This window comes from Sceloporus undulatus, chromosome 4 (assembly GCF_019175285.1).
Source record: "Sceloporus undulatus isolate JIND9_A2432 ecotype Alabama chromosome 4, SceUnd_v1.1, whole genome shotgun sequence".
In the NCBI taxonomy this organism is placed as follows: Eukaryota; Metazoa; Chordata; class Lepidosauria; order Squamata; family Phrynosomatidae; genus Sceloporus; species Sceloporus undulatus.
This window is the reverse complement of record NC_056525.1, coordinates 246570929-246586620: the sequence shown is the minus strand read 5'-3', so window position 1 is coordinate 246586620 and position 15692 is coordinate 246570929. Positions and strand designations below refer to the sequence as shown.

The following is a 15692-nucleotide window of genomic DNA, read 5'->3' as shown; positions in this document are numbered from 1 at the left end:
CTAAGAAATGCAGCTGACACCATAGTACTAGCAGAAAACCTCACAGACCGGGAACACCTGCTAAGGAAGATCAAAGAAAAAAAATCCAAAAGCAGACTTAAAGCTGAACATAAAGCTGAAAAAATGACCACCAAGACCTTCCCAAGTTCAGTCTATACAATGAAGAAATAGAAATAGTAAAAGAATTCTATGATGATGATGATGATGATGATGATGATGCCTGGGATCCAACATTGATAGAAATAGGGACTGCAATGAAGAAATCAGAAGAAGATTAAGAATGGGGCTATGAAATACAGTGCACCTTTTATACGTGGGGGATCCGTTCCGGATCCCCCCCTCCACATAAAGAAAACCCCACGTATGCTCGAGCCCCATTGAAAGTAATGGGGTTTGTGCATGGTGCGATGGCGCGGTGGCATGCGTGTGCCCCATTAAGCTTAATGGGACATGCCGCTACTTGTGCCCCATGCACTCCCACAGGTTCCCTCACAGCTTTCAGCGTACAGTGTGCCCACATATGGTGCAGGCACACTGTAACTAGAAAAGATTCTAAAATGCAAAGATATGTAACTGAGGAGAAAAGTTAGAATCATACAAGCCATCATATTCCCTATTACCATGTATGAATGTGAGAGCTGGACAGTTAGAAAGAAGATAGGAAGAAAATCCATTCATCTGAGATGTGGGGCTGGAGAAGAGTGCTGAGGATCCCAAGGACAGCCAAAAGGACAAACAAATGGGTCCTAGAGCAGATCAAGCCAGAAACCTCTCTGGAAGCCAAGATGACCAAACTGAGGCTGTCGTACTTTGGACACATCATGAGAAGGAAAGAATCATTGGAAAAAGACAATAATGCTGGGAAAAGTGGAGGGAAATAGGAAAAGGCCACATGCTAGTTGGATTGACTCTATTAAGGAGGTCACTATGGGTTTTATGGGGTTTCAAGATTTAAGCAGAGCATTGAAGGACAGAGGGTCTTGCAGATGTCTCATCCATAGGGTTGCCATGACTCAAAGGCAGTTAACAACAAAATGGCCTTATATGCATGCAAAGATGAACTGAGTAGTTTTGCAATGTCCATATTCACTTTGGAGCTTCCATGACACTACAATGTACAAGCATCCACTGTGCAATGGTGGAGTGACTGATGTGCCATGGGCACCAGTGCACCTAAGAGAACACACAACACACACCTGGATATCAGCTAAGACATGCCAGAGCAAAGGAGCACCTGATGCACATCAGAAGCACCTGATATGCATTGGAACACTCCTGACAATAGCTGGATGCATGTCTTTACAATTCTGTAACAGGACTTTACTGTATTTTCACAACAGTTACAGATTCATAAAGTTATGAAATGCAGACTGTGATGTAGAGTCTTAGCCAACATCCTTTGTTCAAAAGACAGTTTTTCTTTGCGTAAATTATTATTTTTCTATTAGAAAGTCCCAAAATGTGAAAAATGACTCAAAAACAGGCAAAAAAACTTGACAATATTACCCAGTGACTAGAACATATTGGAAAACATTTGAAATCCTTCATCCTTACACACAAGAATAATTTCAACAAAAATTCACATCTCTAATGTTGTACTTTATAATCTGATTAACACAGATTGTTGTAGAAAACCTACACAGGAGCTGTGAGCTACTGACTGTGATTTGCAGGAAAGAATCATAGAACTGGAAGGGACTTCAAGAGCCATCTATTGCAGTACAGGAACCCACTCTTAAAACATGTGTTTGCTTAAAAACCATCAATGAATAAGAGTCCACTATCTTTCAAGGTAATCTATCTCATGGGCAAACAGATCTTACCATTAGGAAGTTTTCTATAATGATTAGGTGAAATCACCTTTCTTATCATTTGAATTCATTAGTCCAACCTTCTGGAGCAGAGTAAAACAAACTCATATACCAGTTCTTTAAAGATGGTTCTCATGCAACCACTTCTCTCTTCCAGGCTCAACCTACCAAGTTCCCTGAATGTTTTCTCATAAGCCTTATGAGAGGGTTGAATCATTTTCAGATTGTGGACACATTCATGCAAGCAGGAGAGGGGATGCTAGCACCTTTCCACAGTCTTCTACTACTTGTCCATGACCCTCTTAGTCACATCTGATTCTCCCTATAAAATGGCAAGACATATCCTGAATCTCAGCTGCAGGGGAAACATTTGCAGAAAAGAAGTTACAAGGGGAAATGAATGAGAAAAGCCTAAGCAACTTCTTTCTTTTCTCCTACCACAAATCACTTCCTTATTCTCCTTATTTGCCACTTTTTGGTTTGAATCCAAGTTCTCAGGGAAATAAAGGGTAGAATTCCTTTTTTCAAAAAAGCAAACAAACAAACATAAAAAAGTAATCAAAACATTCCAAAAATGATTTTGGGGACTGAGAATGCAATTCTTTGCTCATTTTCTTCCCAAAGGCAGCAAGAAATAATGTCGGCAATTTTCTTTTCACTGTGAAAAAGTCTTTTAAAAACTGTATGCTTTTCAAAAACTATTGCCAGTTCAAGACTTATCGTGCGCAAGTTTTGTGCTCATTATTCTTGCACGTGGCAGCATTTCCAGTGCAGGACACAGATATTCTGTTTTCTGAGCAAAAACGCCACACGCACAGTTTGTTTAACACAAAATCCAAAATGTGAAGGTTCTTGACAGTTAAGAATTCTTCTCCTAAGGGCTTCTTGACCCTAAAGAAACACTCTGAGCATTAAAAAAGAAACTTCTTTCTGGATAACCTTTTCATCCCTTCTTGAAGTTTGGCTGTGCTAGGCTGGTCTCATTATGTCCATCCACTGTCCAGGCAACTCAACACTTTCATTTCCAACCCTGTTCTGGAAGCACAAGTATTCCTTACCTCTGGAGCGCGAGGATCCCACCCAAATTTCGGTACAGCACTGTCCCCACCACAAAGACAGCAGAGTCATCTGTCTCTGTGAAGAAATAAGGAGACAAGCAAGCAACATAATAAGAACAGAAGGGACAAAACAGGTCAGAGGGGTAATAAAAAGCCTGGGACAAAACCAAGGAGAGTAGAAGCAAAAGTCTTCAGAATTGGCCATTGCTTCCATGTCAGGATGGCAGTGAAAGGAGCTGTCTGGGGCTGCTGCTACACTGAAGAATTAATGCAGTTTCACACCATTTTAACTGTCATGGTTCCCTCCTATGGAATTCTGGGATTGGCAGTTTGTTGTGGCACCAGTGTGCAGAGAAGGCTAAATATCCCACGAAACTACAGATCCCAGAATCCCACAGCAATGAATCATGGCAGTTTATTTATTTATTGTATTTACTTATATCCCACCCTTCTCCCAGGACTTGGACTCCGGGCAGCTTAAAACATTAAAAATAACACAATTAAAAAGATGCAAATATAATACATTGAAAAAAAATCTTAAACTACTACAATAAAATTTAAAAAGAAGATAAAAATGTCTAATACACATTAAAACAATATAGCAACCCAATATATAGCCAGACTATTTAATTCTGCAGTGTAGATGCAGACCTCAAAATTGGTTTTAGGCCATTATGTTAATTACATAATATCTTTGTGAGGCTATTATGACTGGTCAGCCACATTACAAATGGCAAATGGGTTGTTTGTGTGACATTGAATCAGCTATTCTTTCTGTGTTTGCCTTGTTCATGTGTCTGTAGAATCATAGGTGGGGTACAAACCGCCGCTTTGCGGCGCTCCCCCGCCGCCGCCATTTGCTCCGTGCGGGAGCCGCAGCAGCCAAACCGCGCGACTCCCGCGCGGAGCAAAAAAGAAGCTCCATTTCGGAGCTTCTTCTTGCGGTGCCTCTATGACGTCGCGAGGCGCCTGGCGCGGACTCGCGACGTCATAGGCGCCCCGACACGTCTGGACGCTACGCGTCCAGTACGTAAAGATGGCAGCGCCCATGTAGAAGGGGCGCCGCCATCTTGTACGTATAGGATACGTACTAGGGTTAGGGGGGTGCGGAAGCACCGCCCCTTCCTAACCCTAGTACGTATCCTATACGTACTAAATGGCGGTGTGTATCCCACCATAGAATCATAGAATCATAGAGTTGGAAGTGTGCTTTGTTTCACCACATGAAATGACACTAGTTTTGGCACAAATTGTAGAAAATCTAATGGGAATTCTGCGGTGTAGATGCAGACTAAGATACCGAATGTATTTTTGGCTACAAGTTTTGGCACCTAGTTTGGATAATTGTTTTAGAACAAGGCTACATCGACCTTCCCCTTCCCGGATCCCTTTGAGAGAAGCATTATATGCTTACCCCCACCTCCAAAAGCTAAAGTTGCTAAAAATTTCCACCAATGGTTTCCCAAGGCTCACTAGGAGGATTGATTGGGGAATGTTTTTGCACATTTTGGACCTTCCCCCGGGCATTTCAAACTCAGGAGAGGTCTCTTTTTAACAGGAGGTGACCCAAAGTTCAATTGATGGGTCACTTTCTGTTAGAAACCTTTTGAGGATTGCTGCAGATCTTCAGAGAAGCAGAAAAACAGGCTTGTGGCCCCATGCAAACCACAGGTCACTCCTAAACTCCTGCTTTAGAGACCCAAGGAGGATTTATTGCCCATTTGATATGAAAGCTATCATTCACCACTAGCCTGCACATCAGATCAAAAAGATAGTTAAACATCTCTGCTTTCTGAGCAGAACGACAGAGTGAATTAAGGGAACATTATCTATATGCATGTGGCATGGAGATGTGTTTGTGTATTACCAATTTCTTTCCACCATGAGAAAAAAAAAAATCTTCAAAAACAACTCCACTTTCAAAGACTTTTCTTGGTTTGTGAGTTATTCTACAGAAAATTCATACATGCAGGTATATTTTTTGTTTGTTTTTTTTACACAGGAAACAGGTTATTTTCATTCAGGAGACATCATTTTCTTCACAGAAAATAATATTTATGTACCAAAAAAATTGCTGCTTTTTGCACAGAAAATGCTGCAATTGGAAACTTATTCTGTACAAAATGAACTCATGGGGGGAGGGGGGTTGCACAGAAAACAGTATTTTTTGCATATACAAATTTTTTCTCTACACACAGACAATGTTGTGTTTTCTGCAGAAAAAGACATAATTTTGAATAGAGTAAGTCCTGAACTGCAAAAGTTCTCATCAACCCAAGATGCTTTGCCTGAAGGTTTCATGCCAATCGAAAAGCATGTTTTTCTTCCATTTCTTATCCCCCCCCATCATTAAAAATGAATGGCTATGATTAAGTGGTGCAGAGTAAGAGATGAATATAAGACCCCTAACTTTACTTATCCTCCAATGCATTTTTCACAGAATTATAGAATCATAGAGTTGGAAGATACTCCAAGGGCCATCCAGTCCATCCCCATTCTGCCATGCAGGAAATCTAAATCAAAGCATCCCCGACAGATGGCCATTCAGCCTCTGTTTGAAGATCTCTAAGGAAGGAGACCCCACTGCACTCTGAGGGAATGTGTTCCACTGTCGAATAGCCCTTTCTGTCAGGAGGTTCCTCCTAATGTTCAGGTGGAATCTCTTTTCCTGCAGTTTGCATCCATTATTCCACATTCTAGTCTCTGGAGCAGCAGAAAACAATCTTGCTCCCTCCTCAATATGACATTCCTTCAAATACTTAAACAGGGCTATCATATCTCCTCTTAACCTTCTCTTCTCCAGGCTAAACATTCCCAGATCCCTAAGTCGTTCCTTATAGGGCTTCATGGTTTCCAGACCCTTCACCATTTTAGTTGCCCTCCTTTGGATACACTCCAGTTTCTCAGTGCCCTTCTTAAATTGTGGTGCCCAGAACTTGACACAATATTCCAGGTGGGGCCTGACCAAAGCAGAATAGAGTGGCACTATTATTTCTCTTGATCTAGACACTATACTTCTATTGATGCAGCCTAAAATTGCATTGGCCCTTTTAGCTGCCGCATCACACTGTTGACTCATGTTCAACTTGTGGTCTACTTGGACTCCTAGATCCCTTTCAAATGTAGTCTTGTTCAGCCAGGTGTTTGGAACTGTGATGTGTTTGAAAGGAATTTCATCCCCTTCCACAGATACACCACTTTGCTTACCTGAAACCCCCGTAGAGAGGATATTTTTAGATACTGTGACCCTGTCCTCTGCAGTGCGGGCCCAATCCACCATACTTCGCCAGCCTTTCATGGGGAAGGTAATGTCTTTGGCTGCATTGGCAGGAAGCTTCTGAATGCTGAGGACTTGAGCAGAGAGGGAGAGAAAACAAGGAAATCAAGCCAACTCCAATCTCCCCTGTTTTCCATCAGCAATTGACTGTGGGGGGGGGGGGGGGGGTGTTGCATTGTAACCCTAAGCCAGTGGGGTGTCTTGATTATTGCAAGGTAAGGAAGAGAATGCCAACCTTTGCAATGACCGAAAAAGGGCACGCTCTGCTTTCATACTGAAAAAATAAATGTTGATGTTGTTCATCTGACTAAATGTCCAACTCCTTCCGATGGGAATTTACACCAGCAGTTACCAACAAGATTTTGGCTCTGGTGTGATCAATTTTGCCTTTGTTGTGCCAATACAAATGGTTTGTCAGAGTGAGTGGTAATTAGTGCTATATAATGCAGAGCTTGGGAAACCTACACTTTTGACTACTATGCCCAGCACCCCAGAGTTGGGGGATTCTGGGACTTGTTCCAAAAAAAGCAAAACTTCCAATCTGCAATATACTAGAAAAAGGATCTGCCTTATATCAAATTATACCACTGGTGTATTTAGTTCTGCAGTTTGCTGCTCCAGGAGTAGGGAAGGGACTGCCCAGTGTGGCAGTTTTGATAGTCCCAAGGTCCCTGCGGATGGGGCTATATGGCCAGGTGGGGGCAAAACTCCCTGGGGTTCCATGTTGCCTTCCTTTCCCGGAAGAAAGTCCACACGTGCACCAACTTTGCTTTGACAAACTAAACCATGTGGAGCTGGCTCTGGCGCTCCCAACCCCGGAGATGGCCCCTCAGGCCCTTCCCTACAATGGTGCCTACGTAGTTCCCACCAGGTAGGTGCTCTTCCCGCTGCCTCCGGACCTCTGCACCCAGCGTCAGGGTTGAAAGGCTCTCCTAGGGCAACGCCCTCCCACCATGGACTTGCTGGATGGGACACATGGCAGGGTCCAGCCCTCAACCTCCCCTACACTGCTGGCGGGTGCCCCGCGGGTCCAGACCTGTCCAGGTGTCCCCAGCTATTAGCTCTCCCTCAACCACCGGTCTCTCCTTGAAGCCTTCTTCCGTGTTCTCCCCTCCTCCCACACGCCTCGCCCTCTTTCTTAAGACCCTTTTCCTGCTCCGCCCCCAAACTTGGGGCTTTGCCATCCAGCTGTCCCCTCTAAACTTCCTCTCTTCTCCTCTCCTCCTCTGGGTTCCCTGGACCAACCCTTTCCCTTCCTGCCCGCTCAACCTTCCACTCTTTCTCTACCTCTCTACAGTTCCCCATCACTGGTGAAGTGTCAAAAATCTCTTCTAGGGATTATGGGTCCATTTCACTGTGGTTTTGAACCCACTCTTGGGCCATTTAAAGCACAGCAGAAAGCAATTCTTGCCAAGCAAGAAGTGAAGCAGGAGTAAAGTTCATATATTTTTAAAGATCTCCCTTAAACCTAAAATTTGTTAACATTATAGGGGCAATGGGGAAAATATTTTATTCCCCACTCATTTTTAAAGGCAAAAAATAGGAGTGGGGTGTAGTGTTGATGCCCAAGGTCCCCTGAAGGCCACTGTGATAGCTCAACCCCTGGCGGTTTCCAAGTTCTGCTGAGCAATGGTCTCAAATCGTATCAGGCAGAAGTTTTGGTAAGTATCTGCTGCCTGCTCCATTTTAGTGGAGCTGCCGGGGATCGATTATTCTGTATGCAAGGCATGTGCTCGGCTGAGCTCTGCTCCCTTGAGCGATGCCTCTCTCCGCCCTGCAATTGTTTTCTGCTTCTTGATTCTTCGTTAATAAAATAAAGTAAAATGAAAAATTCCTACAGGTCAAATCATACATTGACCTGCAAAGTTTACATGGGGAAAACATCAAATGGAGCCAGCTCAGCATCTCATTTTCTTGGCATAATGAATCAGATAAACAGCATCGTTTCCTCATAGATACATCCCCCTCCCTCCTGCAGTGCTAACTCCTCTATCAAGAAAAAAGTGGCACTTCCATCATCCTGATTTCTTTAGATTCGGCACCAGATAAGCCCACCTGCAAAAAGTATCCCCAGAGGGTTTGCCATTTCTAATAAGAGGGAGTCAAGAACTGAGGGCAGTCCAATCCTCTCACCCAGATTTTCGGTCACTTGATAGGAATCCTGGAAGTCTTTCATGCGGAAGCCAATGACATCAACAAAGTCTTCCACCAGCCTAAAGAGTTCCTTGGCATTTGGCCCCATCTGCAAAGATATATACATAGTTTACTCCCACCACAAGTCTTTGTGATAATTGTTGGCGACCCAAGTTGTTGTTGTTGTTGTTGTTGTGTGCCTTCAAGTCATTTCCATTTTCTTGGCAAGATTTATTCAGAGAAGGGTTAGCCTTTGCCCTTATCTGAAGTTGAGAGAGTGTGACTTGCTCAGGGTCATCCAGTAGATTTCTGTGGCTCAACAGAGATTGGAACCCTGATCTCTTAGTGGTTTTGTTGAAGCCATGAAGAACTGCAGGAAATGACTTCTCTCACTAATAAACCATTTGTTTATATGGCAAATAAGCAAGCAAACAAAAGAAAGACTTCCAGACTTAGATGGAACACTGTAGAGATGGTATTGTTGTTGTTGTGTGCCTTCAAGTCATTTCTGACTTATGGTGAGCCTAAGGTGACTATCAGGGGGTTTTCTTGGCAGGTTTCTTCAGAAGGGGTTTGCCATTGCCTTTCCCCAAGTTGGAGAGTGTGCGACTTGCTCAAGGTCACCCAGTGGGTTGTCATGGCTGAGCCGGGTTCGAACCCTGGTCTCCAGAGTCATGGTCCAACACTCAAACACTCACATGGGCCTCAGAGCTGGTACTAGCACCACCCCCATATTCACTCATGGAGGGAAGAAGTTTCTCCTTGGCAGCAGTACTCTCCTGTCTGTTAATTCACAGCCTCAATCAGCTGATTATTCAGTTCTTTTGGGGGTTTGCCCTGAATATAACAGGTCCTATGATTTGTTCTTGATACAAAATACACATAATGTGCTGTGAGCACATGCATACAGGTTCAACATGACAGGCAGGCCATTCTATTCAGATGAAGGTCACCAGTTTTACATCTGCATACTGTGATTTAAGCCTGGTGACCTTCTCTTGCCTAGCACTGCAGACCTCTTACCTTAAACATGTATTCTTGTATCTACAAATTATATGCATTATGTATATGCATGGAATGCATATAATGTATATGTATATGTATATTTTGTTGTTCTTGTTTACCTTCAAGTCATTTACGACTTACGGCAACCCTAAGACAACCCTGCCACAGAGATTTCTGGGGCTGAGAGAGTGTGATTTGCCTAAGGACACCCAGTGGGTTTCTATGACCAAGTGAGGAGTCGAACCCTGGTTTCCAGAATCCAACACTCAAACCATGCAACACATATTGAACAATAGTTCCATTAATTTTACAGCCAATCAAATATGGATTGGTTGTACAAAGTACAATGACATTACTGATAGCATGCCCTCACTCTACCTTTGTTCTTCCATTTTGGGATTGAGGCAAGAGGAGCAAAATAATCTATAAATCCCTCCCAGAATAATCTCAGAGCTCAGCCAATCTGAGGACCTTTGGCTTCCACATTTGTCTGAAACTATTCTGTCAAGAGATGAAACATACTTAGATCTGTCCATTTTCAAGACTGTCATTGAAAGTGCATTTCCAAGATACAGTTATAGCAGTTTGATCCCACTTTGAAGGCCATGGCTGCATCTTACAGGATCCTGAAATTTGTAGTTCAGTGAGGTACAATGGCACGTTACAGAACGCCCCTTTGGGGCGGCCTGTAGGCGCACCTTTCCCCGCCGGATCGGGGCCTCAGCGGCCAGAGCGGCAGCCACTGAAGCCCCAATCTGCCGCTTTCCAGGCTGCAGGGAAGCGGCAAAAGGCCCCTTCCCCGCAGCCTGGAAAGGGGTGTCCTTGGGGCTTCAAGCCCCAAGGACACCCTGCGGCGGCGGGGAGGAGGAGAAAGGGGCCGTTTGGCCCCTTTCTCCTTTGGTCCGCTGGGCGCAGCTGTCTGAAGGCTGCGCCCAGCGGACCAAACCAGGAAGGAGCTCCGAAACGGAGCTCCTTCCGAGGTTGCGGAAAGGGCGCCCTAGGCGCCCTGCCACGACCCCAATATGTCACAACCACGCCGCCTCGTTTGGAGGCGGCGCGGTCATCACATATTGATGACGGCGGCCGTGTGGAACGGCCGCCGCCATTTTGTGCGCCGCCTCTTAACCCTAGTACGTGCTCCGCGCGTACTTTTAAGCCCGTGTGTAACGGGCCTTAGACTTCTTTGTCAGAGAGCTCTAGGGCGAGTGGATTACAGCTGCGTCGGAGGGAATTTTAATTGTGGTTACCCAGTTAGATTTGAAATTGGACAAATAAACACTGAGGACTGGGGATGTACCTCACTTATTTCATTATCAAATAATAGAATGAAAAGCCTTCTTTTTTCCTTCTCAGTGGGTTAGACAATTTTGGCCATTTTGGAGAAGTTTTTTCATTTGTGAATTTTTATTTTTAAATGTAGCCCTCCCCCTAAACTAAACAATTTTTTCTTGCATCAAATGTTTGTTGCATGGATCTTTGAAAAATATAAACTTTGCATGGGTTATATGTTTTGTTTTTATTTTGGTCAATAACCTTGTCTTTCTTTTTGCGCTGTGTGCATATGCCTTTTGCTTAACCAAGTAGGAAAAGGCTAATTGAAATGAGGGTAGGGAATAGAGTGATGTCATTTATAGGGATATAATTCTTTTCTAAGTCTCTTCTCAAAGAAAGAAACAATATGTTTTAGCACTTTTCTTCCCATTTTGAGCAAGTCTACAAAAGCCACACCACTTTTAAAAAGATTATCTGCAATAAAAAACTTATTTCACACAAAATTCAGACATGGTTGTTTTGCATGGTAAACGGAATTTCTTGAGCAAAGAACTTCATTTCCTGTTTGTAAATATTATTTTCTGTGAAGAAAAAGCTTTTTTCCTATACAGGAAATGCTGATGTTTAATGCAAATCAACCCTGTGCAAATTTTGTACATAATAAGTCCCCAGAAACAGCATTTTCTGCACAGAAAAATTTTCTATGCAGCAATATGGTTTTCTTCAAATGAAGCAGTTTCTTGTGCAGAAAATGCTATTTCCTGCACAAAATAACCATTTGGAATTTTGCACAGAACAAGTCCTGAATTGTGAAGGTTCATATTAGCCCAGGAATCGTCTCATCACTTAATGAACATTGTTTTCAGTATTTTGAAATTTTTGCATGTATTCTTCCCATCCCTAGGCATTTGTCTTTTTTTGCAGTTGATGAGTGGCCATTCTTGCAAGAACAATTCTGTGAGCTGCAATCTATGTGCATGTGAACACACATACACACACACACACACACTTTCCAGAACATTATTTGAAATATAAGATTCACCTACCAGCTGAGCCTCTTCCCACTTCTCCCGGTTGTCTTCAGTCAATATGTTGCTAATTATCTGCACAAAGTTCTAGAGAAAGAAGACAGGTGAGAAAGCTGTGATTCCATCTATGGAATGGTTTCATCCTGCAGACTCCAGGGGCTCATCTACACCAGCCAGAATACTCTGGGCTATTCTCAAGAGGATCCTGGCCTGAGAGCTTCCCTGGAGACCACTTATTATCTCTGTACTCTATAGCAATGTTTGGTAGCTGTCTACACATGTCCCAACTGCATCACCCAGTGCCATTGCTGCTGGTGCAAGTCAAGCTCTGAAGTCACAATGAGGTACCAAGTGGGGATCACATGGGTGGGCATCATGTTGTGACCTCAGAGGGAGTAACTCACCCCAGAAGTGGTGGCACCAGGTGACTCAGTGGGGACACACACATAGACACTGCTGGGCGTGCTCTGGATTTTTTCTTGAAGGTAATTCTATACTTAGTATTTCTAACAATTTTGTGCATGAAACAAAGGTTGTGTACACTGAATCATCAGAAAGCAAAAGTGTCACTATCTCAGAAACCAGTAAGGACAATTTTAGATTTTGGACTATGGGGCTCGACAGACTGCCAGTTTATGCTGGCCTGTGTGCGCAGTAGGGCTGCGGTAGTGCTGAGTGTTCACATGCTCCAAGCCTTTCTCTCTCCGCCAGGGCACCATTATGTCACACGCCCATCCAGACAGCACACATCATGATAACGTCCCTCATGTGCAGCACCCAAACAGCCACAGCACTTATGATGCCCCTTCTACAGTGCAAAAAGGAGCCCCCTTGGAGGGCTTCTTTTTGCTCTGTGCGCAGGCCGCGGCATGCAGTTGCTGAATGCAGCCAATCTGTACAGCCCCTATTTTGGATTTCAGAATTCTGGATGAGGGACACTCAAGATGTACATCATAAACTTTTATGAAATTCACTTATGGAATTCAGGTGTTATGAGGGCTATTGGGTGCCACCTGTGACAACATAGTACAGGCCTAGGTGGCCCTTCTGTCTGAATCAGTGTCACTATATTGAAAAGCTAATGCTTGTTCTAATGCTGTGGAAATGTGCTGGAGAATCCTTTCTGTGATTCCCAGTTGAGTGACCAGGAAAGAGGTGGAGAAGGATGGTTTTATTTCAAAGCCATTGATTTCCTTTCCATTTAGAAGGTTAGCAGAAACATCACAAGGAAAAAACAATCCAAAAGGATGCATTTAACATTTTAATGCATGCAATCATGACCTTCTTCAAAGGACAGATCTATAGTGGCTCCAGAACTGCAGAGAGATAATCCCTTCAACTATGTCAGCTCTCAGGAACCTTTTCTCTCTTCCACGTACCGCTATGCCTGTGTCAACACACTGCGCACTAAAATCGGCCCCACATCTGTATCTCATATTTTCACTTTAAATGTCTGGTTTTAAACATAAATGCAACCTTGTACCTCTTATGGTTTCATCAAGATTATTTCATAAAGAGTTTCATCAACTTTAACTGTGTCTTCACAAAACAGAGTGGAAAGAAAGATGTGAATGAACAGAGTGCGCATGTGAAGCAAACACTCTGTGGCTGGTCTGTTGGTTAGTTCCAGCTAGACATGTTCAATCAATTAATGAAAGATAAAGTCAACAGATAGGTAAAGTCCATTGTTTCATTGTGTCCCATCAGGACTAGTAACAGAATCTAGCCCTTTATGACATTTGAAGAAGTGGGGAAATAGAGGATTTCAAGTGGATTTGTTCTACTTCATACCCAAGATGAACAGGAAACACATTCATTTTAGCTATGATTTTCTTCCAGCCTCCCAGTCCAACCACAGAGTATTCCACCCATTAGCTCACCTGAACATCATTGGAGTTTGGGCTATAATAGGCCCTGCGGAAGATCTCGGTCATGTTCCTGAGTACATCAAAGGTTGAAAGTAGATCCCCACTGTAGCTGGTCCCATCCTGAGAGATCTCTACCAAGTTTTGCAGTACCTCTGATACCCCATCCCCTATTAGTCCTCTCTGGGCTTTTGAAAGATGCTCCCGTGTCTGGCAAAAAAGAGAGGGGAAAAGAATCATCACCAAAATATGTATCTTTAACCATTTCAGATTCCAAGACTTGAAGGGGGTAGCATGCCATGCAAAACCCAAGACAAATCAAAATAAAATATTGACTTACACGAGTAAAAATAAAACTATGTGAAAAAAAGGATAATTATTATGAATGGCCAAGATCCAAAAGAACAACGAAAGAATGGTAGGTGAATTAGCCGACCATTAGCTGAGTTAGTCCAAATTGCCAAATTAACCTGCGGTTGAAAGGATAAAGTAATGGAAGGATTCCCCTCCCCCCCTGTTTTTGAAAAATTAGATACCATTGTCCTTTTGAACAAGAAGAACACTAACAATGTAATAGCCTGTGTTTATAGTTATTAATAACCTTTGTAAGTTTATTTAAATTGATCTGTAATGGGTCTGAACATTGTATTATTTTTTATTGGTTTATGTTTTCCAGTCCAGTTTGGAAAAGGGGAAGAGAGACTTCTCATGTTTTAGTTAGTGTTCAGGGTATTAGATATTCTGTGTTTATTGCTTCACTTCAATTTTTTAGTATGGGGTTTAGTACAGTGTTCTAGTTTTAGCTTAGTTTTAATATTACACACACACACACACATTGGGTCATCTCCTTATGTGGGGGATTTGTTCTGGACCCCCCCCCCACGCAAGGGAAAATGCATGTATGCTTGCCCTCCATAGGAAACAATGGATGCACGAGGCAGTGGTGCTCATGCGTGTTCCATTGTTTAGATTGTCACGCGGCTTCCACGTAAGCAGAAACCCACGCATAGTGTGCCCGCATATGGCGCGGGCGCACTGTGTGTGTGTGTGTGTATGCACACATATTTGTTGCTGTTGTTAACTGCCTTTGAGTTGACCTTGACTTATGGTCACCCAGCAGATGAGACATCTCCAAGACCCTCTGTCTTCCACTACTCTGCTTAGGTCCTGTAAATTCAGGCCCATGGCATCCCTGATTTAGTCTATCTATCTGACATGCAGTCTTCCTCTCTCTCTATTGCCCTCCACCTTTCCTAGCATTATTGTCTTTTCCAATGATTCAAGCTTTCTCATGATATGATCAAAATACGACAGCCTCAGTTTAGTCATCTCGGCTTAACCTGTTCTAGGGTCCATTTGTTGGTCTTTTCAGTCGTCCATGGTATCTATAGCACCCTTCTCCAGAGCCTCATCTCAAAATAGTTGATTTTCTCTTTATCTGCTTTTTTTCACAATCCTGCTCTCACATCCATACATGGTGATGGGGAATACAGTGGCTTGGACCATTCTAACTTTAGTGCTCAGTTGTATATCTTTACTCTTTAGGATCTTGTCTAGTTATTTCATAGCTGCCCTTTCAATTCCTCATCTTCTTCTTATTTTTTGGCTGCAGTCTCCATTCTGGTCAATATTTGATCCAAGGTACAGGAAATTTTTAAAATCTATTTCCATTTCCTCTATTTATTTCTATAGTGCACGGTATTTTACAAGCAAAAGAACAACAAAATAGTTTGCTGCCATTGTTTGATGATCTAATTATGACATGGAACAAAAGGAAAAGGGGATGTCTGAATAGGAGGGGAAATCATTCCAACAGATCCTGCTTCTTCTTCTCTCCCTCTGAGGCCAGGGCAGTGCCACTTGGCATGGAGGGAGGACCTTTTATCTGTGTCAGGGCTTAGGAATGATGGAGCTGTGCCTGCTTCTCCTCTCCCTCCAAGGCCAGGATAGTGGCAGTTGGGACGGAGGGAGGGCCAAATACTCTTCTCCATTCTTTTCAGGTCTATGTCCATATTCTCCTTCTAGGTATCAAAATCAATGACACTGAACTGGAGAATACTCACTCCATGAGCCTTTCACTCTACAGAATTATACTACTATGATTCCACTTTACCTGCTATGCTTGTAGCTTATGGAATCCTGGGATTTACAGTTTAGGGAAAGGTATTCAGAATTCCCAGCCAAGGAGTTCTGGTGCCTCCTACACATCCCAGGATTCCACAGGATGCATCCATGGCACTTAA

At 43.2% G+C, this 15692-nt stretch overlaps 1 protein-coding gene across 2 annotated transcripts in view; it reads right to left on the bottom strand.

Moving 5' to 3' along the window:
• LOC121929579 (adhesion G protein-coupled receptor B1-like) overlaps positions 1-15692 on the bottom strand; it is a 222386-nt gene that overhangs the window by 206516 nt on the left and 178 nt on the right. For both annotated transcript variants that reach the window (XM_042465272.1, XM_042465273.1), the window contains exons 2-6: positions 13465-13659; positions 11603-11671; positions 8280-8388; positions 6077-6220; positions 2870-2945 (exon numbers count right to left, since the gene is read on the bottom strand). In XM_042465272.1, coding sequence (XP_042321206.1) covers positions 2870-2945; positions 6077-6220; positions 8280-8388; positions 11603-11671; positions 13465-13659 — 593 coding nt within the window. The remainder of the gene's footprint in view (positions 1-2869; positions 2946-6076; positions 6221-8279; positions 8389-11602; positions 11672-13464; positions 13660-15692) is intronic.